Below are 25899 nucleotides of genomic sequence, written 5' to 3' on the forward strand. Positions count from 1 at the left end.
TGGAAAAACGCACGAGTTTCCACATAATCCCCAAAAACCTTACAGGTGAACTGGATGCCACAGAAACAGGAGTGGTCATTGACACAACAAAGTCACCAAAATTGTTTTGAAGTCAATTAGGAAACCCAGGAATCACTCTTGCTGCCATTAAGTGGAAGAACAGGAGCCTGTGAATGGCATCCTTGTCCTGCCTGAAACTCCACAGATATTTCTATGTGGCTTCAGGTACCAGGAATCTCCGTGATTTTCAGAAAGGCAGGGACAGCTTATGCCAGCCCATCCCTCTGCAGAATGTGCCCCAGCGGATCAGAGGCATGGAACCATCATGGACTGCACAAAGGCTCAAGGGCAGCTTCCCAGACCTGCCTGTGACTCTAGGTAAGCTCTGAGTCCACGTGGGTGCCAAGGAAAGGTTAATGATGACCTGGAAAGATGGGACAAGCAGACACCACCCTAAACAATCTGCAGGATTCTAACTTCAGCAGGAAGCCAAAGACCAGCTCATGCCACACTAGTGCACCTTGAAAATCCCTGAATGCAATGCCGCTCTGCAGAGAGTTCAACAAAGAAGTGGCTGGGAATTTTGCATTCTAGGCTGCATTGTACAGTGCTTCTGGACACGTGTTCAGAAATTGAACATTGGTATATCTAACTCTGACATTTTTCACAAAACGGTTTTTTAAAATGAGGTAATATAGACAAAATATAATATAACCATATGTATTATATGCCAAAATGTGCTTCACTGGCATCAAGTAGACTCACCTTGAAATACAATCTAGGACAACCTCCATTTTCAGAGTATTTTCTTTTCGAAAGTGAAACTCTCCCATCAAAAACCAACAACATCACAGGCTTTTGCCTCCAACAACCCGACAAAAAGCCAATACATTTATTCTACCACTGTGAAATGGACTGCGGTGCAACACATACGTGTGAAACCCCACATGTGGCATCGCCATGAGCCAAATGGGGACTCGTGGTGTAAGCAACACTCCCCACGTGTTAGTGTGCGTGAGAGTCACTTGGCGGAATTTGACTAGGTGCGTGTTGGTAGAGTGGGGCTGAGGTTCTCTTGCCCCTGTGGATGCTTAAGAAGTCACAGGTCCTGCGAAGACCTGCGGTCCCCTCAATCAACTCTGTTTCAGAGACAAAATGACTTGGATTGCTGACAAGTCAAGAAATTTTCAAGCCCTTGGAAAATCAGTTACACACAAACACGGAATGAAAGTCAAAAGAGAGTACGCCATCTTTTTGAGAATTTTATTCACTTCAAAACAAATTAAGCACACCTATTTCCAATGGCATTCCAGAGCCCAGTTTTCGAGGCTGAGGAAACACCCCAAGAACGCTTTGTGCAGAACGCTTCACAGCGTCCAAAACACTGCTGTCAGGGCGGGGCACAGCTGAAGGCCTGCATCTCTCAGGGTTCCCTAACTGTTCCCTGATTCAGTCATCTAGAGAGCAAATGTACAGTCATTCCCCAGTTTCCTACTGACATCACAGCGGAAGTCTGACTCCCACGCGTCACCGTCAACCAGTTTCTGAGGCAACGAATCACTGGCACAGAAGCTTCTGGTGGTGGGTTTCCGGAGCGCCCTGCGAACTACAATGTCCCTCACCAGAATTCGATGAGGCAGAGTCTCTGCATGTGGTCCCTGCCTGGCCTGGGCTCCAACATCCCCAGAAGCACCACAGCTGGGGAGCTTGGGAGTCCCACACACAGTCTGCTCTCTGCTCTGTGCTCCTCAGTCCCACAGACCCCTCCAAATCACGGGAGCTGGATGCAGTGGAGCCCCGGCCACCTGTAGTCTCACTCCAGGTCAGAATCGCTGTCCTCTGAGGAGGAGGAAACCTGAAGGTCCTCACAGAGGACACTCAGGGGGACAGGAACACAGGGAGCCTCAGACTTCTCTGAGACATGAGGGCTGTGAGCGAGGAAGGCTCCCGGCTTCTCAGGAGAGGGAAACGAGGTAGCTGTCAGGAGGCTGGAGCTCCACCACCCGTTTTCTAGTCTCCGAAAGAGCATTCTGAGAGGCTGGGCCCCATCGTGGCTGGCTGCTGGGTGATGGGACATGGTGCAGGCCTGGGCAGTAGGCAGGCAAGGTCTGCTGTGCGGAGGCTGCCGGTCGCTGCTGGGCACCTGGGCGGGTGTCCCCTTGCTCATCTGGGGCGACGGACTTGGTCTGAGTTCGGTTGCAGCTGGCGGAGGTTGGAGAGTCTCCGGGGCCCCCAGCTCACCTCCCTGGATGGCATTTTCGGGCATCTGGAAGGGACCCATTCTCGGTTTCTTGGGGAAGTTCAGGCAAGCCTGAGTCAGAGCCTGGACAGGTCTCTTGGCTCCTGGCCTGAAACTGAGATTGAAGCCGAGGCCCAAGCTGTGTGTGTCGGCTGGTGGGCAGGGCTGTGAGGTCACCACAGGATGTTTGTCTTGTGCCTGGGGGCTGATGACCCGCATCAGGCCGTGGGGCTTGGAGGCAGCCTGGGGAACTTCTCGACAGCCACCCTGAGGCCTGCTGTGTGTCGGCTTCACCACGACGAAAGGCTCCGGGCCCTGCTGCCTGACTCCAGGCTGAGGGATGTCGGCCACAGCCCCTGTCTGTCGTTCCTTTGGTCGGAGACTTGACGAGGAGCTCAGACTGGCTTTTCTGAGGGGAGACAGTGAAGCCAAGACGGATACCGTGTCAGACATTTTGGTAGCTGAGCCATCAGTGAGGGCACGGTCCACGCGTGGCCTCTTATTAGTTGTGTGGACCGGCATTGGCCTGTTTGCAACCTGAAAGAAAGGAGATCACATGCGTTAGAGGTTCCTCAGCATCGAGCCACCATGGAAATCAACCACATCCAAAGACAAGGTGTACACAGCAGGAAATTCTTAATACGGTATGGACAGGCGGACCTTGGAAGTAGGGACAGATCCTCAAGGTGAGTGCTGATTGGGACAAGACCCATGAAAAATGCACTCTCGAGCTATGATCTGAGAATACCATTTTTCTAAAGACTGTGTCTTGGTCATTCACTGGATCAAAGCGCCTCCACTCAGCCTTCCATGAAGTGGGACGGACTAATGCCCTTCTAAAGGCAGGTCGGTGGCTCAAGGGTTCCCAGGACGTCTTTTCTGAAAACATGCATGTTCCTGGGGTGAGCCGCCTCCATGTTTGGGGCCCCTGAGGGACTAATTTCCTCATGCCGCTAGGAAGACGTTGTTGGCAGGCTTGCCATCATTGCACAGAGAGAAAGCAACAGGAAATACGGCATCTTCAGATGCCTTCATCTGGAATCAAATGGACCTGGAAGGATCGTGGAGTCCCTGACCCCAAGAAGGCAGGGAAGAAGGGTTCCCCGATCCCCTCACACACACGGGAACCTGAAAGGAAATCAACCAGGGTGACCTAGAGGAGAAAAAGACCAGGGGCCCAGGGTGACACTCACCCTCAGATAATCACAAGATTCCATGGATTCTTTTCGATTTGGCGGCAGCTTCTCCGGAGGTGTCCCGGAAAAGATCTGGAGGAGAGCCTTCCTCTGCAGGTCTTCTTGCCTGCAGAAGAGAAAAAGTTCAGGCCCTGCCGCCTGGTTCTCCCCAGGAGACAGGGAGAACCCTGTCTGGGGCCCAGTCCCGTTCTGTGTTTTGTGATACATAAATGGAACGTTTGTGCCCTTTCCGCCTCTGCACCTTCCCTCATGTGCCAACCTTCCCATCCTGCTGGTGGCCCTCTAGGCTTCCCAAGTAAGGACTGTCATTTGGATTCCGTTGCTTTTCCCCCTGTCATGGGGAACCTGCACGAAGCGCCCCCGCCTCTCCACCGTCCCTGAATCTCCCAGAGCCAAAGGAGCTCCCGGATGGGGAACCCGGGAGGACATGGAGCTCTGGTCTGTTTCTCTGCAGCGTTCCTTCCCTGTTCCAGAGACGGAAAGGCACACGGTGAGCGGGTGCAGAGACACTGTGTCCTTAGGTGGCAGTACCCTAAGGGTGGTGAAAACCCCTCTCACTGCTCACCTTGGTCTCGCTTCCTTCTCTCCCTTTTCCTTGTTCAAGGGCCCAGGGTTCCTTCGAACCTGGGGCTTCCATGGTTTCCGGTTTTCCTTCCCTTCCTTTCTCCCAAAGGTCTGGGGAACCAGGGCTCCGTTCCAGCACTTCATGGGGCACCTGGTACTTCTGGCCGTGTGGCCAAAGGCCCCGCAGTTTTTGCACTTGACCTGTGGGTGGAAAGGAAGTGATGTCAGTGAATGAGCTGAAGCCACAGGCAGTGATCCAATGTCAACATTGAGACGGATTGTGAATTCAGAACTGAGTGAGGATTCCAAAGCGGGGACACCGGCATGGGGGCCCTTAAGTGGCGGGAGGGTTTGGTTACCATGTTCCCTCCCAAAGCCCATGTGACGGAGGAACTCTCAAAGGAAGTACTCAGGGTTCTAGTGGGGACGATCGTGAACCCGATGTCCACAACACAGCCCAACCTGGCTACACAGGATTCTGAGTGGAAAGGGAGGTTGCTCCCAAGAGTCTCTCCAGGGACCTGTCGGGCTGGGGAGGAGGTCCCAAGCCAGGCCCACCTTGGATGGGAAAAGCAACCCGGGTGGTGCTGGCAGAACTCTTTGGAATCCAACCCAGTCTGAGGACCGTGTGACACTCGCCCCCTCCTCCCCCCTCGGTACCCAAAAGATTCCAGGGCTAGACATACCCTGGGATCTTCTTCATCGGGTGGGGGAGCCCTTGGCCCAACTGGGACCCTCTGCTGCTTCTGGAGGGTCTGGGCTCTCACGAGTCGGTTTGCCCCACTTTTGGGGTCACGTTGTGCCATCATCTTCGTCTCCTGGGCGTTTTATGGCCGCCTTTTTCAGGGGTTGATGGTTGGGTCACCTGAATCACACACAAACACACATAAAGCGATGGTTAGGCACATTGGATATTCACACAACCACAAGAAACCCTCAGCTAATTCCATGACGGTGTGGTCATGAGGAGACCTCACCACCCGTCGGTCAAATCTGTGGATCACAATGTGGTGTGTGCATCCTCAGATATTGTGTGTTCCTCTGCCGTGACTACCTGGTCCGAGAGTAAACTTCGCCTGCCACATGGCCCACGGCCTAGGTATGTGGAGTTGGAGTTGAGATTTCAATCCCAACCAAACAACTGATTCTGGAGACTGGACTATCACCATTCACTCCTGTAGAAGACACAATGATTCTCTCTCCCCTGAGGGACAAAAGAATAGAAGCTACAGGGCATGGCCGATGTCAACCCTTGGCAGGTCTGCTTGAAGTCAGAGATAAGGGATTCTTCCTATCAGAACTCAAATCGCTACTCTTGCCGTTTCATTAGGCAACTTCCAAACACAAATTCATTGAGAGAAGTTATCTCCCTCTCTACCACACTAGCAGGTGATGGTCTTTCCTGCTCTGTCTTTTTGGCTTTAGCTCCAGCCCCTCTTTATTTATTTTTCTGGTATTTTACACACGCCATACGAATTCATCTAAACAAACGCTGAACAAGTGGCATATGAATTTCTTACATGGCTAAAGGGCAAACCACCCCTTTTCCAAAGTTCTTTTTCCATTTACCCACCAATTCAGCATGCTGGAGTAAATTTCGTTTTGCATTTCCATCTGACTCTTATCCCAGGCACGGAGATGGAAATGTTTTCTCGCTTTCTGTTCCAAGAATTACGGGTAAGGAGAACACATCCTACCGCATCAGCGAGCCCCAGTGTGATCTGTTTCTTTCACTCTCCTTTGTCTCTTTTCCCCCAACCCCTCAGGGATTATGTGAAACAACCAGTCGTTCAGGGAAACTAACCTGAAATTACAGGTCTACTTTCTTTCCTCGGCTGGCGCTCAGATGGACAGGTGTGCTGGCGCTCAGATGGGCAGGTGCTGGAGCAGCCCTGCTGGAAGCGGTGCTGCCTTCAGGAAGCCGGAGGAAGGGGCAGAGAGGGACCTTTGCTTTCCAGGTTGCCTTTTATACTGCCTCTGGACCCCTGACATGAAACGGACCCTAACCTAATCAACTTAATCCAATTACATGACCTGGAAAGGTCTATTTGCCCAGCCCACTCTAAGACGATGTTCACTATGGACAGACATTCTAAAACCTACCTGTACAGCTGCAAGCTTTGAAGAATAGATGTTTCCTGTCAGGTATGTAGCACTGGTGCATGTACCCCTGTCTGGTTTTACATCTTTTTTTTTTCTTTTTTTTTAAACAAGGTGCTAAAATAGACACAGTGTAATTGGACCATATTTACTCTATTTCAACGTAGGCCTCAGTGTCATCAAGGAGGTGCACCTTGACATGCAATCTCGGTCGTTATCCATCTTCAGAGCTTCTCCTTCTTCCCCACAGTAAGTGCGTCAGCAGAAAACCCTGACCACACCCTCACGTGTTTTCTCCTCCAGGAGGCCCTTGGAAACCACCGTGAATTGGACTGCACTGGGAAACCCAGATGAAGAAAGTCAACACCGCTTTGTCCTTCGGTGCCTGGCTCCTTTTTCTTCTTGTCCTGCGGCTCCAGGCTTTATGCCTGAAGAGTCTCCAGGACACCGGTGGGGCTCTATTTCCTTGGGTCCCGTTGCCATTTCTCTGGATTTGCGAAGATCCAGCGGACTTTCTGTGGAACTCTCTTGTCAGGGAACTTGGGTGCCACGTCCCCTCATTCTGCCCTTCGTCATCTGCACCTGCACGAGTTAGGGTCCAAGTTCCCTGGATGGGAAGAGACAGGCAGGAGTCGGAATGGTGAACCAGCACACTGGGGGCATTTTCTCACTTGGTCCAAGTGACCCCATGGTCTTCTAGAGCTTTGGAACCAGTCGCGTCCCACTTGACTCTACACCCGACTCTCAGTTGCTGAATCTTGTTGGCCCTCTGGCGATCTCCTGTTGGATGAGTTGCACCTGCTGAAACTCGATTTCCCCTGGATTTGCGCTTCATTAATTATTCATGATTCAGGTGGGAACGCCTGCTTACATCCCCCTGTGGCTGTTCTCTGAGCTTTCCGGTCACATCGTTTCCTGCCATGCTCTTTGGTTCATTTTGGTCATGCTCCTTCTGCTGTCAGAGGAGCAGAGAGTTGATCTTGTTGATTCTGGATACTGATAGTTTCTAGGTGATCTGGATAACCAGGGTAACGACCCTCAACGGCGGTGGAAAGGGAGCAGCCATTTGGCGTTGCTCAGAAAATCCCACTCAGTTCCCAGGCCTCCTAGATGTGGAATCCTGGTCAGAGTTGTTCCCAGGTCAGAGAACGGGGATAACCTGTGCATGGTGGGATATCTTTACCTAGAGCTTTCAGTGAGTCTCGACCTCAGCTACTCTTAGGATCGGGGGAGAAGCATGGAAAGGCCCTGTGCTCAGGCATCTGGAAAGAAGACGGGATGAATATTCTACCTCTGAAGTACGTCCCAAATCTGGGAGTTTACTTCCCAGATTAATAGTGTCATCGATAATTGTTAAAATTGGTCATTAGTGTTTAATAATTCATCATATTGTTACTCCTAATACCACAGGGTGTGTACACCTATCTGTGATGTCATTCCTAATATCCAGGGAGGGAGAGCATGGTTTTAGTTTTAATATCACAGTAAGCGCACACTCACCCTGTGACACAAATCCTAATATCCAGTGTGGTAGAGTATGACATGACTACCAACATAGCAATGAATAGACAGCCACCCGGTGATATGGCTCCTTATATTCACAGAAGATGAGTATGATATTAGTCCCAATATCGCAGGGAGGGTACAGGTCTTCTGTGTTATGATTTCTAATATCCAGAGGAGGAGAGGATGATAATAATTCCAGTGTCGTAGGCTGTGTTCACCGGCCCTGTGACATTGTTATTAATATCTTCGAAGGGAGAAGATATTACTCCCAATGTGGCAGGGGGTGTACATCCACCCTGTGATATTTTTTATATTCCAAGGCCAAGAGGTTGATATTACTCCTAGTATCACAGACACTGTACACCCCCGTGTTTTTAATCCCTGCGATATTCGGAGTAGTATCATCCTCTCCTGGGTGGAAATTGGGAACAGTATCACCGGGGGCGTGTACACACCCTGCGATATTGAAAGTAATATCCTCTTCCCTCCTGGATCATGGAAACAACATCACTGTGGGGGTGTACACCTTCTGCGATATTGGGAGTAACATTATCTTCTGTGCCTTGGATTATTAAGGATAATATCACGGGGGCATGTGTACATCTTCTGCAATATTGGGAATAATATTATCCTCTCTCCCCCTGCATAGTAGGAAAGATATCACAGAGTGGGTGTTCACCTCCTTCGAGATGGGGATTAAAACCATCTTCTCCTGTTCCGGATATCAGGAGGAATATCACACGGGGATGTACAGTGTCTGTGATACTGGGAGTAATATCAACCTCTCGGCCTAGGAATATTAAGAAGAGTATCACAGGGTGGATGTATACCCCCTGTCATATTGGAAGTAACATTAGCCTCTCCCCCCCATGAATATTAGGAACAATATCCCAGACTGGGTGTATGCCTCCTGCTCTACGGGGAGTAATATCATCCTCTCCCTTCTATGATATAAATAACAATATCACAGGGCAGGTGAACACAGCCTGCGATACTGGAATTATTATCATCCTCTCCCCCTCTGGATACTAGGAACCATATCACAGATGAGTTGTACCCTCCCTGCGATATTGAGAGAGATACTATACGCTTCTTCCGTGAATATTAGGAGCAATATCACTGGGTGGCTGTCCATTCATTGCTATGTTGGGAGTCATGTCATACTCTACCCCCTAGATATTAGCATCACTGCACAGGGTGAGTGCACACCTACTGCGATATTAAAACTAAAATCATGCTCTCCGTCCCTGGATATTAGGAACAACATCACAGGTAGGTGTACACCCCCTGCGGTATTAGGAGTAATAATATGATTAATTATTAAACATCTATGGTCGATTTTAGTAATTATCAATGACACAATTAATAGGATACCATTATTAACTATGAATAATTATTTTAAATATATGATTATGTACTCTTGAAAATAATTAGTAATATTAATGTCATTTAACAATATTATTAGTTCTTAATATTAATAATTATTTTATTACCAACATCACTTAGTATTGATTTAAGTAACATTAATTGCTGATATCATTATTTTATTAATAGTGATATTATGATTAATTGTTATACTAATCGTTAACATTTTTTACCAGTATTAATTTATACTATCTTTATTGTGATTATTAATATTGATGATTGCTATCAATTTTTATTATATTTATTAATATTAATAATTTACAGACTTGTTCCTGATATCCGACGGGGAGAGAATGATATTACTCCCAATATCGAAGAAAGTGTACATCCCTCTATGATATTATTTCTAATAGTCAGGGGGTAGAGGATGACATTATTGAAACTATCGCAGTGGGTGTCCATCCCTTCGGTCATTTTGTTCCTTATATCCTGAGTGGGAGAGGTTGATATGACTCTCAATATCACAAGAAGTGTACTACCGCCTGTAATATAGTTCCTAACATCTAGGTGGGGAGAGGATGATATTACTGCCCATATCGCACGAGTTGTAAAACCCCTTCGATATTTTGCCTACGATCCTGAGGGGAGAGGATATTACTCCCAATATCGAAGAAGATGTACTATCCCCTGTGACACTATGTTCAATATCCACTTTGGGAGACGATGACATTACACCCAATATCGCAGGGGATGTACATCCACCTTGGGATATTGTTCCTTATATCGAGAGGGGGAGAAGATGTTATTACTCCCAATAACGCAGGGGCTGTGGCTGTACACCCCTCTTGTGTAATTGTTTTTAATATCCTAGGCAAGAGAGGATGACACTACACCCAATATCACAGGTGGTGTACATTCACCCGGTGATATTGTTCTTAATGTACTCCACCTCTGTCCACCAGGGATATCGTTTCTAATATCCAGGGGAAGAGAGGATAACATTATGCCCAATATCGCAGGGGAGTATACACACCCTCTTAGATGTTGTTCCTAGTATCCAAAGATAGAGACGATGATGTTACTGGCCATATCGCAGCGGGTGTACACCCTTCTGTGATACTGTTTTTGACATTCAGTGGGGGAGAGGATAACATTAATCCCAATATCACAGAAGCCGTACAGACCCTTGTGATGTAGTTCCTAATGTACAGGGGAAAGAGAAGAATATTGCTCTCAATAGCGCAAGGGGTGTAACCACCCTGTCCCCTGTATATTGCTCCTAATACGCTGCGGCATGGAGGCTGATAGTGCTCCCAATATCCCAGAAGGTGCACACACACCTGTGATGTAGTTCCTGATATCTAGCGGGAAAGAGGCTGATTTTACTTTCGATATTGCAGTGGGTGTACACCGCCCCCAACCCCAGGGTATCATTCCTAATATCCAGGCGGGAAGAAGATGACATGGCTGACAATATCGAAGGGGGTGGACACCTCTTCAGTGATATAGTTCCTCTTATCCAGGGGGTGAGAGGATGATATTACTCCCAATAAAGTAGGAACCGTACAGCCACCCTGGGATTTTTTCCTTAATAACCACAGGGGATTGGTGACATTACTACCAATATTGCAAGGGGTGTACACCCCTCCTGTGATATTGTTTCTCATATCCAGGAAAGGAGAAGATGGTATTAGTACCAATATTGAAGGGATGGACAGCCCCCATGGGATATTGTTCTAAAGATACGTGTGGAAAGAGGATGAGATTCCATCCAATATAACAAGGGGTGTACACCCCACCTGTGATATGAGTCATAAAACCTAGAAGAAGAGAGAATGACATTGCTTCCAAAAACACACGGATTGTACACCCACCCTGTGATATTGTTCTTGTCATCTAAAGGAAGAGATGATGATACTACTCCCACTACTGGAGAAGGTACACACCCCCCTGTGATATTGTTCGTCTAACTTGTGGGGGAGAGCATGATATTACTTCCAATATGACAGTGGCTTGGCACCCAGTCTGTGATATTGCTCCTAATTTCCAGTAGGTAAAGTATGATCTTCCTGCCAAGAGAGTAGTGGGTGTACAGCCACCCTGTGATATTTCTCCGAATATTCAGGGAAACACAGGATGAAATTAACCCAAATGTCCCAAAAAGTGTACACCCATTGTGTGATATGGTTCCTAATATCCGGAGGTGCAGAGGATGGTATTCGTTCTCCGATCGCAGGCTGTTTACACACAACATGGGAAATTGCTCCTAATATCCTGAACAAAAGACACTGCTAATAATGGACACACATTGCAGGGGGGAGTAATTGGCTATTACGATCCACATCGCAGGGCGTGAGACACTCCCCGCGATATGGGGAGTAATAGCAACCCCCTCTCCCCCCTGGCTATTATGATCCACATCGCAGGGCACTTCAGGACACCAGTTCTGCCCCAACCTTGACCGAGACAGTGGGTGTCATGGGACCACCTCAGGGTGGGTGGCAGCTCAGCTCGAAGGTATCCCTGCTGCCAAAGACCAACTGTTCCTGCTAGTTTGAATCTGGCCACAGGGTCTCTGTTGGTGAGACAGATGACCATGAGTCAGATACCCTGAAATCTAGCATGACAGAGCTCAACGCCCCATGACAGGCACCGTAGCACGCAAACTTTGCAGACATACTAGCGAAGGCCACAGTAGGCGCTAAGTGAGGAACAAGCTGACCAAGATCCTGGGATTCTGCCACACAGCCCTTAAACCAGGGACTGGAAACTGTTTCCCTAAAGAGCCAGGAGTCAGTATTTTCAGCTTTGCCAACTGATCTTTGCCTCAAGGATGCAACTCTGCCATGGCTGCACGACAGCAACCTTCTGCAGGTGGCCTGTGAAGAGATGGGCATGACTGCACCCCCCATCAAACTTTACTTATGGACATAGAAGCTTCTCAGTGTCATGAAGTGTTAGTTTTTTATTTGTTCAACCTTTTGGAAATGTAAAATCCATTCTTGATTCACGGGCCACAAGAGCAGGCAGGGACAGGCTGTCCCTGGCCGACCTCTGGAATGAGCTTAGAGAAGGAAATAACAGGCTGGGCCAGCACAGCCTCCTCACAGCAGATTCGCTGCAGGAGGGTCCTTCTTAGCAACCACTTCTCATCCTTCACCTTGGCTTCAAGTGCAGCTCAGGTGGAGAAAGAGAGAACAGAACTGGCCTCGGCAACAAGAAGGAAGGAGATGCAGGGTCGAGCAGCCATGTGGATCCATCACACTCAACATTCACACCAAGTGGAGCACAGGCAGCACCAGCCCGGGGGGCCGAAGTGGAGGCTCTCTGGGGTGCGGAACCACTGGGTGGGCAAGATTCTCTGCCTAAAACTCATATAGAAGATCTACACAGCAGTAGTTACAGAAAACACACACTAAGAAAAAGGCCAAAATAAAAATAGGACACCAAGTTTGGCCAACCGGGTCTCACAACCCAGTAGGTAAAAAAGCCCAGGAGGGCCCACCAGAGGAGCTGGGGGTGGGTTCCTGCCTGCAGGGGGCCTGGGACACCCCATTCCCACAGATGAGGACCCAAGTTTTAGGGAGGAAGCTGTCAGAGTCACCCAGTGAGTTGTTCAGAGCTGGAGCCACAGAGCAGGTGAGGAGTCCTGGCCATGTCCCCGTGTGCGCTGAGAAGCTGGGGTGGGGGCACAACCCCAGGGGCCGATGCAAACAGTGGACCTCGGGCCCTCCTCCTGCCCAGAGGATGCTCAGCTCCCAAGGGACCACCAAGGCCTGGAACCCAGGGACACACCACCTGACCATCATGCTCAGGCCTCCTGGATCAGGCAATGTCCAGTACAGGCAGGCAGTCTGGGCTTGGGGCCAGGACAGGGGTGGATGGTCCTGCTAGGCAGGCCTCCTTCTCCCTACCAGCTGGGCTGGTTGCACTGTAGTTTTGGTTCTGGCAACATATTGCTGCCCACTTTGGCCACACCAGTCCCCGGTTCCCTGGCTAGGCCCAGTGCTGTCCAACCTACCTACACAGGCCCCACACACCCGGTGCCCACTAGGCTCTGTCAGCCAGGAGGACCCATGCTCATCCCCTGAAGTTTCTATGGGAGCCTGCGTCCCACAGGGACCCACAGCTCAGGGCCAACCTCCATGTGGGCCTCTTGGTCGTGGTGGTAGGGGCGGGGGGAAGTTGACCTCCAGCCCTCCCATCCTGGCCACTGTATTTTGTGGGGATCATTCAGTCCTGGGAGCTTCCTGGGGATGCCAGAAGGAAGAGAACAGGGTGGTCATGGCAGCCTCAGCCCCAGGCTCTGGGCCGGAATTTGATAATGACCAATTGAGAGCAACCACTGAATTCGATCCTCTTACAGTTACACGAGAAGTTGGTGAAGAACTGAATGTAGACCATTCTATGGCCATCTGGCATTTAAGCCGATTGGAAAGCTGAAAAATCTTGATAAGTGGGTGCCTCATGAGCTGACCAAATATTTTAAAAATCATCCTTTTGAAGTGTCATCTTCTCTTATTCTATGAAACAACAATGAACCATTTCTTGATCAGATTGTGACATGCCACAAAAAGTGGATTTCATACAACAGCCAGCTCACTGGTTGGACTGAGAAGAAGCTCCAAATCACTTCCCGATGTCAAACTTGTACCAAAAAAAGGTCCTGGTCACTGTTTGGTGGTCAGCTGCCGGTCTTCTGATCCACTACACTTTTTGAATCCTGGTGAAATCATTACATCTGAGAAGTATGCCACGCCATTCAATGAGATGCACGGAACACTGCAGCCACTGCAGCACCTGGAGCTGGCACTGGTCAACAGGAAGGGCCCAGTTCTCCACAACGCCTGACCACATGTCATACAACCAGGGCTTCAAAAGTTGAATAAACTGGGCTATGAAGTTTTGCCTCATCTGCCATATTCATCTGACCTCTCACCAACCAACTACCACTTCTTTAAGTATCTTGACAACTTTTTGCAGGGAAAACACTTACACATCCAGCAGGATGCAGAAAATGCTTTCCAAGAGTTCATTGAACCCTGAAAGCATGGAATAAACAAGTTTATTTCTCATTGGCAAAAATGTGTTCAATGTAATGGTTTCTTTTTTTTTTTTTTTTTAAAGACAGTCTCACTCTGTCTCCTAGGCCAGAGTGCAAAGGTGCAATCTCGGCTCACTGTAACCTCTGCCTCCTGGGTTCAAGAGATTCTCCTGCCTCAGCCTCTTGAGTAGCTGGGATTACAGGCACATGCCACCACACCCGGCTACTTTTTATATTTTTAGTAGAGATGGTATTTCACCATATTGGTCAGGCTGGTCTCAAACTCCTGACCTCCTGATTCACCTGCCGCAGCCTCCCAAAGTGCTGGGATTACAGGCGTAAGCCACTGTGCCCAGTCCATTGTAACGGATTCTATTTTGATTAATAAAGATGTGTTGCAGCCTAGTTATAAAAATTTTAAATTCATGGTCCAAAACCACAATTACTTTGACACCAACCTAATAATAGAAGAACTAAAAGAGGCCTTTACATTAGAGAGCCCATGGATAATAAAATAATAAAGAATATTACAATCTCCATAAGTCACAAACTTGGTAACTTAGACCAACTGGATGAATTAAAAGACACAATCTATTAATACTAAAACATAGGAGAAATAGGTAATCTGAATATATTGATATCTATTTTAAAAATGGAATCAATACCTAATAACCTTACAGAAAACCTATATATTCCAAAAACCTGACATTCTGTCATGTTATTCTAACTGGTGGGATTCAGGGATTTCCATTTTGATAAGAACATAGGTGAGTCGCACACACTTACTTTTAGTGCTCATTGGTCAGGAAACCTATGTCCACTATAGGATACTGCAGAGCGATGCGTTTTGGAGAATTTAGGCAAGATAATATGATTTTCAGAGTTAAAGGAAGACAACCTGTTTTATGTACAGTAATTCCTCATAATATCACAGGGGATACCATATTTAAACTTTGGGGTATCCCCAGGTATAATTCTTATTTGAGCCACATGTGAATTTCAGACACGGAGGCTTCCCAACTTCGGTGGCTTTCAACAGATGAGGAAGCTAATTCACAACCTACTTTGTGGAGGCATAAAATTCAGTGAGCACTCACTTAACCTTTTACCTTAAATATTATTTTTGTAAACTTTGCATTTCCAATTAGGTGAAATTTTAAACCTGTTTCAGTTCTTATCCACCCTTTTTTTTTTTTTTTTTCCTGAGATGGAGTCTTGCCCTGTCACTCAGGTTGGAGTGCAGTGGCATGGTCTTGACTCACTTAAATCTCCGCCTCCCAGGTTCAAGCAATTCTCCTGCCTCAGCCTCCCAAGTAGCTGGGATTACAGGTGCCCACCACCACGCCCGGCTAATTTTTGTTTTTTTGTTTTTTTGTTTTTTTTTTTGAGGCGGAGTCTCACTCTGTCACCCAGGCTGGAGTGCAGTGGCCGGATCTCAGCTCACTGCAAGCTCCGCCTCCCGGGTTCACGCCATTCTCCTGCCTCAGCCTCCCGGGTAGCTGGGACTACAGGCGCCCGCCACCTCGCCTGGCTAGTTTTTTGTATTTTTTAGTAGAGACGGGGTTTCACTGTGTTAGCCAGGATGGTCTCGATCTCCTGACCTCGTGATCCTCCCGTCTCAGCCTCCCAAAGTGCTGGGATTACAGGCTTGAGCCACCACGCCCGGCCTAATTTTTGTATTTTTAGTAGAGATGTGGCTTCCCCATGTTGGTCAGGCTGGTCTTGAACCCCTGACCTTGTGATCTGCCCACCTTGGCCTCCCAGAGTGATCGGATTACAGGCCTGAGCCACTGTGCCTGGCCTCTCCACTCTTTTTAAATGGAGGGGAGTAAGGGTTGCTTTAAGTTAGGAGGGACTCCTGTGTACCCAACCCATTTGTATAAATTTCTTCCTTCAGAGTTCTTCAAATCAGCATCACCATTGTTAAAGGCCTCCCACATGGTAATAATTGTGCTACAGGGTTTTTCAAACATGAAGTTTATGTTTGTCTGAATTAACTTTCTTCCTGTGGCACAAAGGGGGCATAGGTGTTTTCACCAATTATGAAGCGAGTTCACTGTGCAATGGCTACCAACTTTTCTGAGTACAATGAGACCAAACACATTCATACATAAATTCCATGAAGTGAATTTATTACTTACAAATAGCAAACAAAAGACAACAGAAGCCTAGGATTCAATATGAACCACTACCACAAGATCAGGAAGGCTACCCAGAGCAGATGGATGGAGTTTTGACTGTAAACCCTTCACTTGCACTACAACTGAGGGACCCCAGAAAGCAGCCCACCTTGGGTTTTCTCCCACGATGTGGTTGCTGGACACAAGTGTTAAAGACCGTTCTGTTTCGAGCAGGGACTCTAACAGAGCCTGAGCTGTTCTAATGTCACCTGAATATCAGGATATTGCCTTCCCGGCATATCATACAGTTATCTTGAGAATTACCAGTAGGAAAGGGAGGAAAATGGCCCTGCACCCTTAAAACTGAAGGATCAGGATATTTGTTGTGACAGAGGCACAGACAGTAGCAACAGAGTGTTCTTGTGAGCCATCTACTAGTTCTCTTGACCAGAGCATGGCAGCTCACCTCTTTTCTCTTTCCTTTCAATGGAAACTGTTTCAGAATATTTTGACTATTTTGAGTTTCTACATCTACAGAGTTGAGGCACATGATTGCTGGCAGTGTACACTCTCTGCATGGTTACAAGAAAGAGTTCAGGAGCCCATCAAGCCACATTGGAGGAGACCACCTAATCCTCCAGAGAGTGCCACTCCATCTTCCTGGGGTTAGCTCCACATGCAGTAAGACCATTATGTCTAAGGCCGGCAAGACTTGCAGTCCGAAGATTCGACTTTTGACATGCTGATAAGCAGCAGTGATAAGAAAAGCCCACACACTGGCTAGGAATTTTTCAATGCAAGCAGCTGAGATGCTTCTTCATATGCTTCGGTAGGGGCTAATATCAAACTCTTTCTTCCCATTTTCTTTACTCATTAGTGCCTGAACCATGAGGCACCATAGATGTACACTTCATCAGGAGGGTGTAGGGGACAGTGGCAAGGGGAACAGCAGCACAAGAAACAAACAAGGCCACTACTTCTGCCTACATAATAACTATTGTCTTGGAGTGTACAATAATTAATTATGTTCAATGGCTGCCCTCAGCATACAGGGATGGTGACCAGTGTAGATGCAGGGACTACAGAGATACAGCCTGATTCTTGCTAATTAGGACTTAAGTGTTGGCTTATGTGCTGCGCTTCTGTGCATTAATAAGCCAGGGCCTCCAAACTGCCTGCTAAGCACAGGCCAAATGTCATGCTGGGGTGCAATTAAACATTCATGTGTAGGAGATGAGAGCATTTTAGTGTGGGAGAAGATGACAACACCTGAAGACCACAAAACACTGTGCAGAACAAAGGGAAGGCCCATCGTCAACTCACGGTTCTGACTCAGGTGACTGCTGATGTGTTACGGAACCATCAGCAGACAGCAGGTAGGTCAAGTTGAGCAGGTGTCCTGCATGAGGGCTGGTCCATTCCATTTGTGTTGTCAATTGTTTCAATAACGTCTCATGCACCCCACTGGTGAGGAAGGAATTCGCACCCTACATTTACTGGCACCGTTAAACACCGTTAAACATAACATCTATTACTAAACAGATAAACCAAACATCAGTTATTAATTACATATAGCAGAAAGGTGTAAGTTCCCACAGGCCCAAACAGGGATTAACTTGGGAGCAGAGAGTGGTGTAGCATTAAAAAAAGTAAGGATGTTCTTTTTTTTTTTTTTTTTTTTTTTTTTTTTGGAGACATAATCTCACTCTGTCACCCTTGCTGGAGCACAGTGGTGTGATCTCGGCTCACTGCAAGCTCTGTCTCCCGGGTTCATGCCCTTCTCCTGCCTCAGCCTCGCTAGAAGCTGGGACTACAGGCACCCACCACCACGCACGGCTAATTTTTTGTATTTTTAGTAGAGATGGGGTTTCACCGTGTTAGCCAGGATGGTCTCGATCTCCTGACCTCGTGATTCACCCGCCTCGGTCTCCCTAAGTGCTGGGATTACTGGCGTGAGCCACCGCACCAGGCCGAAGATGTTCCTTTGTTCCTACAGGAGTATGTGATTGGTTTATCTGTTGGCTGGTAGGGAATTGAATCATGAGACACTGACTCATAAGACTGTAATATTCTAAAATACAATATATAAACTATCATACCATAATGGTGTAATACGATCTTCTACAATACCAAAGACATCGATGAAAAGCCCAATGTTATATGTGACTGAGAGACTGAATGCTTCCTCCCTCAGATTGGTTACAACGTATCGTCCTATGACAGTCCTCTCTCCTTCATTCAAAGTGAACGATCCAAATAACAGACAGAAATAATAAAGAATAAAGGGCAACAGATGCAAAGAACTCACGAGATGATACTCTATGGTAAACTTTATGTACTTAGGAATTAATACCAACTCAGTATTAGCAAAAAACAAACATCTTTACATCAAGAGTAGTTTTTCCTTTAATGAAGAAAGGTGAAATGTGTATAATGGACAAGGGATAATCAAAATTTGCCAAATGAGGCTAGTAAGACTATCCCGACAATTCACAATCATTATTCACTGGTCCATTTATCACAAGGCAATACATACAAATGAAACTTACCTGGCCGGGAGTGGTGGCTCATGCCTGTAATCCCAGCACATTGGGAGGCCAAGCTGGGCAAATCATGAGGTCGGGAGTTCAAGACCAGCCTAGCCAACATGGCGAAACCCTGTCTCTACTAAAAATACAAAGAATTAGCTGGACGTAGTGGTGTGCGCTTGTAGTCCCAGGTACTCGGGAGGCTGAGGCAGGAGAATCGCTTAAACCCAGGAGGTGGAGGTTGCAGTGAGCCGAGATCACACCACTGCACTCCAGCCTGGGCAACAGAGTGAGACTCCATCTCAAAAAAAGATAATAATGAAATAAAAAAATTAAACTTACCTGCATATTAGAAAAACATCAAAATTCAACCATGAATCCAGCACATTATCAAATCAATAGACAAGAATTCTACCAACAAACAGTATCATTATCTATGAAACTCAAGTACTACTGCTTAAAGAGCATTTACAGAACTCTCACCTCAAGCTTTCCCTGCAAAACAAGGTGAAATGCATTCTCAAGACTCTTTAAGAATGAGCCACTGATAAAAACAATATACTTGTAACTTGTGTAATATTTCATACGTTTTTTTCAAACACTGCACAATAATTAATTTGCATCAGGCTTTCCAAATTAGAAAAGCTTCACTTATAGAACTTCTTTCCAGTGGGAGTTTTCACATGACTTTTCAAGTAAATGTGAAAACTGAAAATATTCTTGCAGTTTCTAAACTATTAGAGTCTTAATCCTGTGTACGTTCTTGTATTTACAAGGTCCAGCCAGCTACAGTGTGCATTTTCATATGTCCTTGAGTGGGGATGAGAGAAATGAAACGTTCCCACATTCTGGACATTCATAGGGTTTTTCTCAGGACTGAGCTGATGTCTTCAAAGGGAACTAACACAACTGAAGGCCTTACCACAAATTTAAATTCAAAAGGCTTTTCTCCACTCCGAGTCCTCCCAAATCTTCAAAAACAGGAAAATCTGAAGGTTTGACCACATTTCCTACATTCTTAAGGTTTCTCTGCAGTGTGAGCCTTTTCATGTTTATGAGGGAATGAGAAAGTGTAAATGTTTTACCACATTTCTTACATTCAAGGGGCTTTATTTATTTATTTATTTATTTTGAGATGGAGTCTCACTCTGTCGCCAGGCTGGAGTGCAGTGGCACAATCTTGGCTCACTGAAACCTCTGCCTCCTGGGTTCAAGTGATTCTCCTGCCTCAGCCTCCTGAGTAGCTGGGATTACAACCATATGCTGCCACACCCAGCTAATTTTTGTATTTTTAGTAGAGATGAGATTTCATCATGTTGGCCAGGATGGTCTCGATCTCCTGACCTCGTGATCTGCATGCACAGGGCTTTCCCCCAACCCCCCGTTGGTTTTTATGTCCTTGAAAAAGAACTAAGACAACTGAAATGTGCCACCATGCACAGCTAATTATTTTTATTTATTTGTTTTGAGACGGAGTCTTGCTCTGTTGCCCAGGCTGGAGTGCACTGGTGCGATCTAGGCTCACTGCAAGCTCCGCCTCCTGGGTTCACCCCATTCTCCTGTCTCAGCCTCCCTAGTAGCTGGCGTGAGCCACCGTGCCCGGCATTATTTTATTTTTTGTAGAGACGGGGTTTCACCATGAGGCCCAGGTTGTTTCACATTGTTTTAATCCAGGCTGGTTATAAACTCCTGGGCTCAAGCAATACACACTCCTTGGCCTCCCAAAGTGCTGGGATTATAGGCTGAGTCACTACACCCAGCCTCTATATCATGACTTCTTTCATGGCGAGTAAGGTGACTGGAATGAATGTAGGCTTTACCGCATCTCTTACATTCATAGAGTTTTTCTCCAGTACGAATTCTTCCGTGGAGGTGAAGGGAACTGAGGCGACTGAAGGCTTGGTCACATTGTTTACATTCATAGGCTTTCTCTCCAGTATGAGTACTTCTATGGTTACAAAGGGAACTCAAACCACTAAAGGCTTTGCCACATTGTTTACATTCATAGGGTCTCTCTCCAGTATGAATGCCTCCATAGTAACCAAGGGAAGTGGAACAGCTGAAGGCTTTATCACATTTGGTACATGGATAGGGTCTTTCTCCAGTGTGAGTCCTTTCATGAGTCTTAAAAGAACAAGAAAATCGGAATGTTTTTCCACATTCCTTATTTTCATAGGGTTTCTCTCCAGTGTGAGTTCGTTCATGTATTAGACAAAACCGGAAACAGTGAACGCTTTACCACATTGCTTACATTTGTAGGGTTTTTGTCCTGTGTGAGTTCTCTGATGTCTTTCAAATGAATTGAGAAAATAAAAAGCTTTTCCACATATCGTACACGTATAACTGGATTTCCACTGTCCGTTATCATGTGTCTTCTAACACCTGGAACAGAAACCAAGAATTTGCCACACTGTTCACATTTATATTGCTTCTCTCCATATGGTTTGTATCCTGAGTGAGCTAGGATGTGCCTATTAAGGAGGGAATGACGTACAAAGACTTTTCCACAAATACTGCATTCACATTGTTTCAATTTAGGAGAAATGCTCTCATTCAGATCAAGCTTTTGTATTTGGCTGACAACTGTCCATACTGACTACCGTCTTTGCTTTCACACAGTCTCTGTAGCATTTGATTTCTGTAAAAAAAAAAAAAAAAAAAAAAAAAAAAATTGACAAGCACATTATTATTGCTTGGTTTAATAACTTTCTACTTATTAAGAGGTCTTTGACTTACACTGCTACCAATACCAAGGGAAATGCTTTTTTTTTTTTTTTTTTTGCCATGACTGAATTATTTGAAAGTAAATGGGTTACTACTAAAAACACCGCTACCACCTGCATGGCTATGACCAAATTAGTAACATTCATGTACACAATTTTGTAGTACTATTTTCAAGTAAACTGTTTTCCAAACACTGACTGCTACACTGAAGCACATTACATTTTGGGTGAATTTTTTCTAAAAAGAAATAACTTTCAAGTGACTCTTATTTGTTTTGATCGCTTGTTTTTAAGTTCATGACAAGCTAAGATTCCTTCAGAGGACTTTATTTCCTCTTCTCAGTGCAAATTATCTTAACTCTTTCCCAGATTTTTCAAAGTGATCTTCAATACTCTGGTCTTTCCATTTGTTTCCTAAAATGCAGACCCACAAAATTATCACAAATTATTACAAACTATAGAAACATTACTAGATTTAATGTTTATTGTACACAGTGCCATGCCTGATTTCTTCACCAAATCATTCCCTTGCCCCATTCCAAATCATAAATAGCACTGATGATAGGGAAATAGTTCTGTAATTAAGTGAAATGTTTTGTCATTCTCACCTACAGAAGCCAGGTTCCTGCAGGTTTCCTGCATCACTTCTCTGCAGAGATTCTTCTGAGAAGGATCTAGCAAAGCCCATTCCTCCTGGGTAAAGTTCACAGCCACATCCTCAAAAGCTGCGGAGTCCTAGAACATTCCACACATGTAGATAGATGGATGGGTGAGACTGACAGCACTGGGAATCTGTACTCAATCCATAAGCTGTTTACATGATTCTAAAATTTCCAAGCATTTATTCTGTGCCTTGATTGTCACAACTCTTACTCTGTTCACACATACTCCCTCCCACACAGCAGTACTAATGCTAGAATTGGACTATTCAAAAAGGCAACAGCAAAGTAGAAACACCCATCTTATTAGAGAATCCAGGGAGTAAGATGTGCTGCTAGGAGTTACCTTTTAACTTCACTTTGTACATTTCTAGTATCTGTCATAATAAAGTCCTACCTGATGTGCATAAGGGAGTTAATATTATCAGTCCTGAGACTACTTATTCTTAAAAACGCCTGCTCGCAAAGTTCCATCTTTGTTTGTATTAGTAACTTACATTTTGAAAGGGATTCCACCAACCCAAGTAATAAGAATGACTCACTGCATCTAAATGGCTTATGCAATATATTTGCCAAAACTTTTTCTGCTGAAGGTGTATTATTTTGTGTCACTGCAGTGGTTCTTAGGGAACCAGACACCAAGACACTGTCTGAACACTAAGTGTTCAATGAGTTTCCCTGGTAGACAATATTTTACACGTGCTGTCACTTGTTAACTGGGGAGTTGAGCCCATTCCATGTGATTACACCAAGACAGAGTAGGCTCATTAAATTTAATTGAGTAGTAAATAAAACCAATAATTGATATTTGACAATACTAATAGAACAATTTAAAAAATTTCTATTGCACAATGTCAAGGCAGAAAGGAATAAGAGGAAATACGACACATGTTTTTTAAAATGACATTAATGTCATCACTTCCAGTTGCTATTCCTATGAAATCACATAAATTCCCAACTCAGGTTGTTTTTAGGCAAGGAAAACTATTTTTTTCATAAGTAGTAAAAATGACAAATGTCTAATGATTTTTAGTCATCTAAAAAAAAGAGTGATGGCTTGTCTAACATACTTCTAAGATTTTCAAACGAAAATATTCAGGACAGCACAGTATTAGCAGAGAGATGAGCAAGCAGACCAAGGGAAAAAAAAGTGTTAATGACCCAGCATTTATATGGAAAGTTGAGGAATGATAGAGTAGGCACTGTAGAATAGAAAAAGAAATCACATGCACTTCAAAATATGAGGCAAACCAGGCTGGCATCTACTTGGGAAAATGCATTGCATTCTTCTCTATTCCGTGAGCCATAATCAACTTATTATCCATTCGAATATGAAAGATAAAACCAGAACACTTTCAGAAGTTACAGGAAGATTTTTTTAAATGAAGGATTAGGCAGAATTTCTTTTATGTAAGAAAACAGCGATAAAGGAACAGACAAACTCAAACATATTAAAATTTAGGGAATAAAAAGAAAATACAATGGGCAGGGCATGGTGGCTCATGCCTATAATCCCAGCAGCTTGGGAGGCTGAGGAGGGCGATCACCTGAGGTCAGGAGGTTGAGATCAGCCTGGCCAACATATCAAAACCCCGTCTCTTTGTTGTTTGTTTGTTTATTTGTTTGTTTTTTGAGACGGAGTCTCCCATTGTCGCTTGGGCTGGGGTGCAATGGCAACATCTTGGCTCACTGCAACCTCCACCTCCCGGGTTCAAGCAATTCTCTTGCCTCAGCCTCCCGAGTAGCTGGGATTACAGGTGCCTGCCACCAGGCTCAGCGAATTTTTTTGTATATTTTGTAGAGACAGGGTTTCATCATGTTGGTCAGGCTACTCTGGAACTCCTGACCTCATGATCGGCCCACCTTGGCCTCTCAAAGGGCTGGGATTACAGACCTGAGCCACTGTGTCAGGCCTAAAAACCCGTGTTTACTGAAAATACAAAAATTAGCTGGGTGTGGTAGTGGGTGCCTATAATCCCAGATACTCGGGAGGCTGACACAGGAGAATCACTTGAACCCGGGAGGCGGAGGTTGCAGTAAGCGGAGATGGCGCCACTGCACTTCAGCCGGGCTACAGAGCAAGACAGTGTCTCCAAAAAAAAAAAAAAAAAAAAAAAAAAAATCGAATATCCAGATAAGAGGATACAAATGTGTCCACTGTCATAAATTCTTCACCATGCTACAAGAAGGAAACTTACATTTTGGTGAATCTTTGTAAATCATCAATTTATCTATCACACTTTTATTTCACCAGTAACATTGACAAAGCTAAGTCCTACAATTCCATTTGAAATTACCCTTAAAAAGAACAGACCTTTAAAACTTACTACACTCACTCTGGGGAAGAAATAAATATGAATTTTTAGCAAATAAAATACACCATTTTACCTTGCCTTTTTGTAAATAGTATGTTTATCTTTCAAGTTGTACTGAGAAAATGTATCTTACAGTCAATGAAAAACTGAAACACAAATAAGAGGACAAGCCTATTCAAGGTAACAAACTCAGGGAGAGGCAGTGCTGACTCCAACACAGACCTTTGTAAGTGTCACAGCAGGCCATTCTATCCCTCGGGACACCCATCCTGTTCAGTAAAGTGCTCAGTGATCACGTAGGAGGCACTGGCACTGCTCTTTGTCCTCCTGTGCGCCTTCAGTGCATTTTAATGTTCAGGTTGTTGCACATCCTCTCTGGGGTGGGTTTTCCTTGTCCTTTGGGACAGTTTTTCTCTCTTCACAAGTCTGAGACAATCTAGAGCGCAGAAACCATTTCTGCCTTTTCCTCTCAATATCACCATCCCATTGGCAGACCATCAATGTGTCTCCGAGGAATAAAAACTCCGGCTGGAGGAACAGTTTTCATGACCTAGTTTTAATCACATTATGTTGTATTGTCCATTCATTTTAATGTCCTAAAATTTTAATAACCCTAAGGGGTCACCATTTTAGATGAAACTATACCAGGAGATTCCTCTAAGGCCAAGAGCATCCAGCTACTCCCCTGAGAGACACTACCCCCTACCTCAGGCTGTCCTTGGCGATGAGATGACCCCGGGCTGATACTCACTAGACCCTCCAAAAGACACCCATAGTGGGTATCCTGGGTCATTCCCAAACAGTTCTAAAATGCCAGGAGTAGGAAAAGACAGGAGGGTGGCTGAGGACACAGCATCCTGTAAAGTTTTCATGGGGGGACCTCAACCTAAAGACATTTTGGTAATATGCACACTTGGGAAAGACGAAAAGAAGAGAGGCACAAGATTATTTTTTATAGTAGAGTGTCAGATGATTTATTCTCCGCTTTCCTCTCATGTAAAATGTTTGGAAACAGAAAAATATTTTGGCCAATGTGGCTCACGCCTGTATTCCCAGCGCTTTAGGAGGCCGAAGTGGGCGATCAGTTAAGATCAGGAGTTCAAAACTAACCTAACCAACATGGCAAAACCCTGTCTCTACGAAAAATACAAAAATTAGTTGGACGTGGTGGTGGGCTCTTATATGCCCAGCAACTTGGGAGGCTGAGGCAGGAGAATTGCTTGAACCTGGGAGTCAGAGGCTGCAGTGAGCTGAGACTGTGCCATTACACTCCTGCCTAGCGACAGGATGAGACTCCGTCTCAACAACGACAACAACAACAACAAAATATATATATATATAAACACATTTAAAATTACTACATGTAGATATTTGAAGTCATGGGACTGACTGTAGGTAGAAACAAGAGAAGGCAAGGAAAGTTTTTATATTTATATTTATATATAATTATATAAAATTAATATACATAATTATAATATATAAATATACCATATAGGCTGTGCACAGTGGCTTACACCTGTAATCCCAGCAATTTGGGAGG

General features: G+C 45.5%; 1 protein-coding gene across 1 annotated transcript; it reads right to left on the bottom strand.

The window, feature by feature from the left end:
• Positions 1 to 228: 228 nt before the first annotated feature.
• LOC140710923 (protein FAM90A5-like) lies at positions 229 to 6956 on the bottom strand. The gene is made up of 4 exons (XM_073013916.1): positions 4686 to 6956; positions 4001 to 4200; positions 3433 to 3541; positions 229 to 2776 (listed from the first exon to the last, which is right to left on the bottom strand). Exons 1-4 carry the CDS (start codon positions 4806 to 4808, stop codon positions 1814 to 1816), a joined length of 1395 nt encoding a protein of 464 aa, XP_072870017.1. The 5' UTR covers positions 4809 to 6956; the 3' UTR covers positions 229 to 1813.
• Between the last annotated feature and the right edge of the window lie 18943 nt (positions 6957 to 25899).

The sequence above is a fragment of the Chlorocebus sabaeus genome, unplaced genomic scaffold (assembly GCF_047675955.1).
Source record: "Chlorocebus sabaeus isolate Y175 unplaced genomic scaffold, mChlSab1.0.hap1 unalloc_scaffold_1002, whole genome shotgun sequence".
NCBI lineage: Eukaryota > Metazoa > Chordata > Mammalia > Primates > Cercopithecidae > Chlorocebus > Chlorocebus sabaeus.

Excerpts from the sequence above, each read along its gene's own strand:
- LOC140710923 (XM_073013916.1), bottom strand. The coding sequence starts at position 4,808 with ATGATGGCACAACGTGACCCCAAAAGTGGGGCAAACCGACTCGTGAGA. Across the intron at positions 4,201-4,685 it reads CCGATGAAGAAGATCCCAGG|GTCAAGTGCAAAAACTGCGG; the intron begins GTATGTCTAGCC and ends TTCCACCCACAG. Across the intron at positions 3,542-4,000 it reads GAGAAGGAAGCGAGACCAAG|GCAAGAAGACCTGCAGAGGA; the intron begins GTGAGCAGTGAG and ends TCTCTTCTGCAG.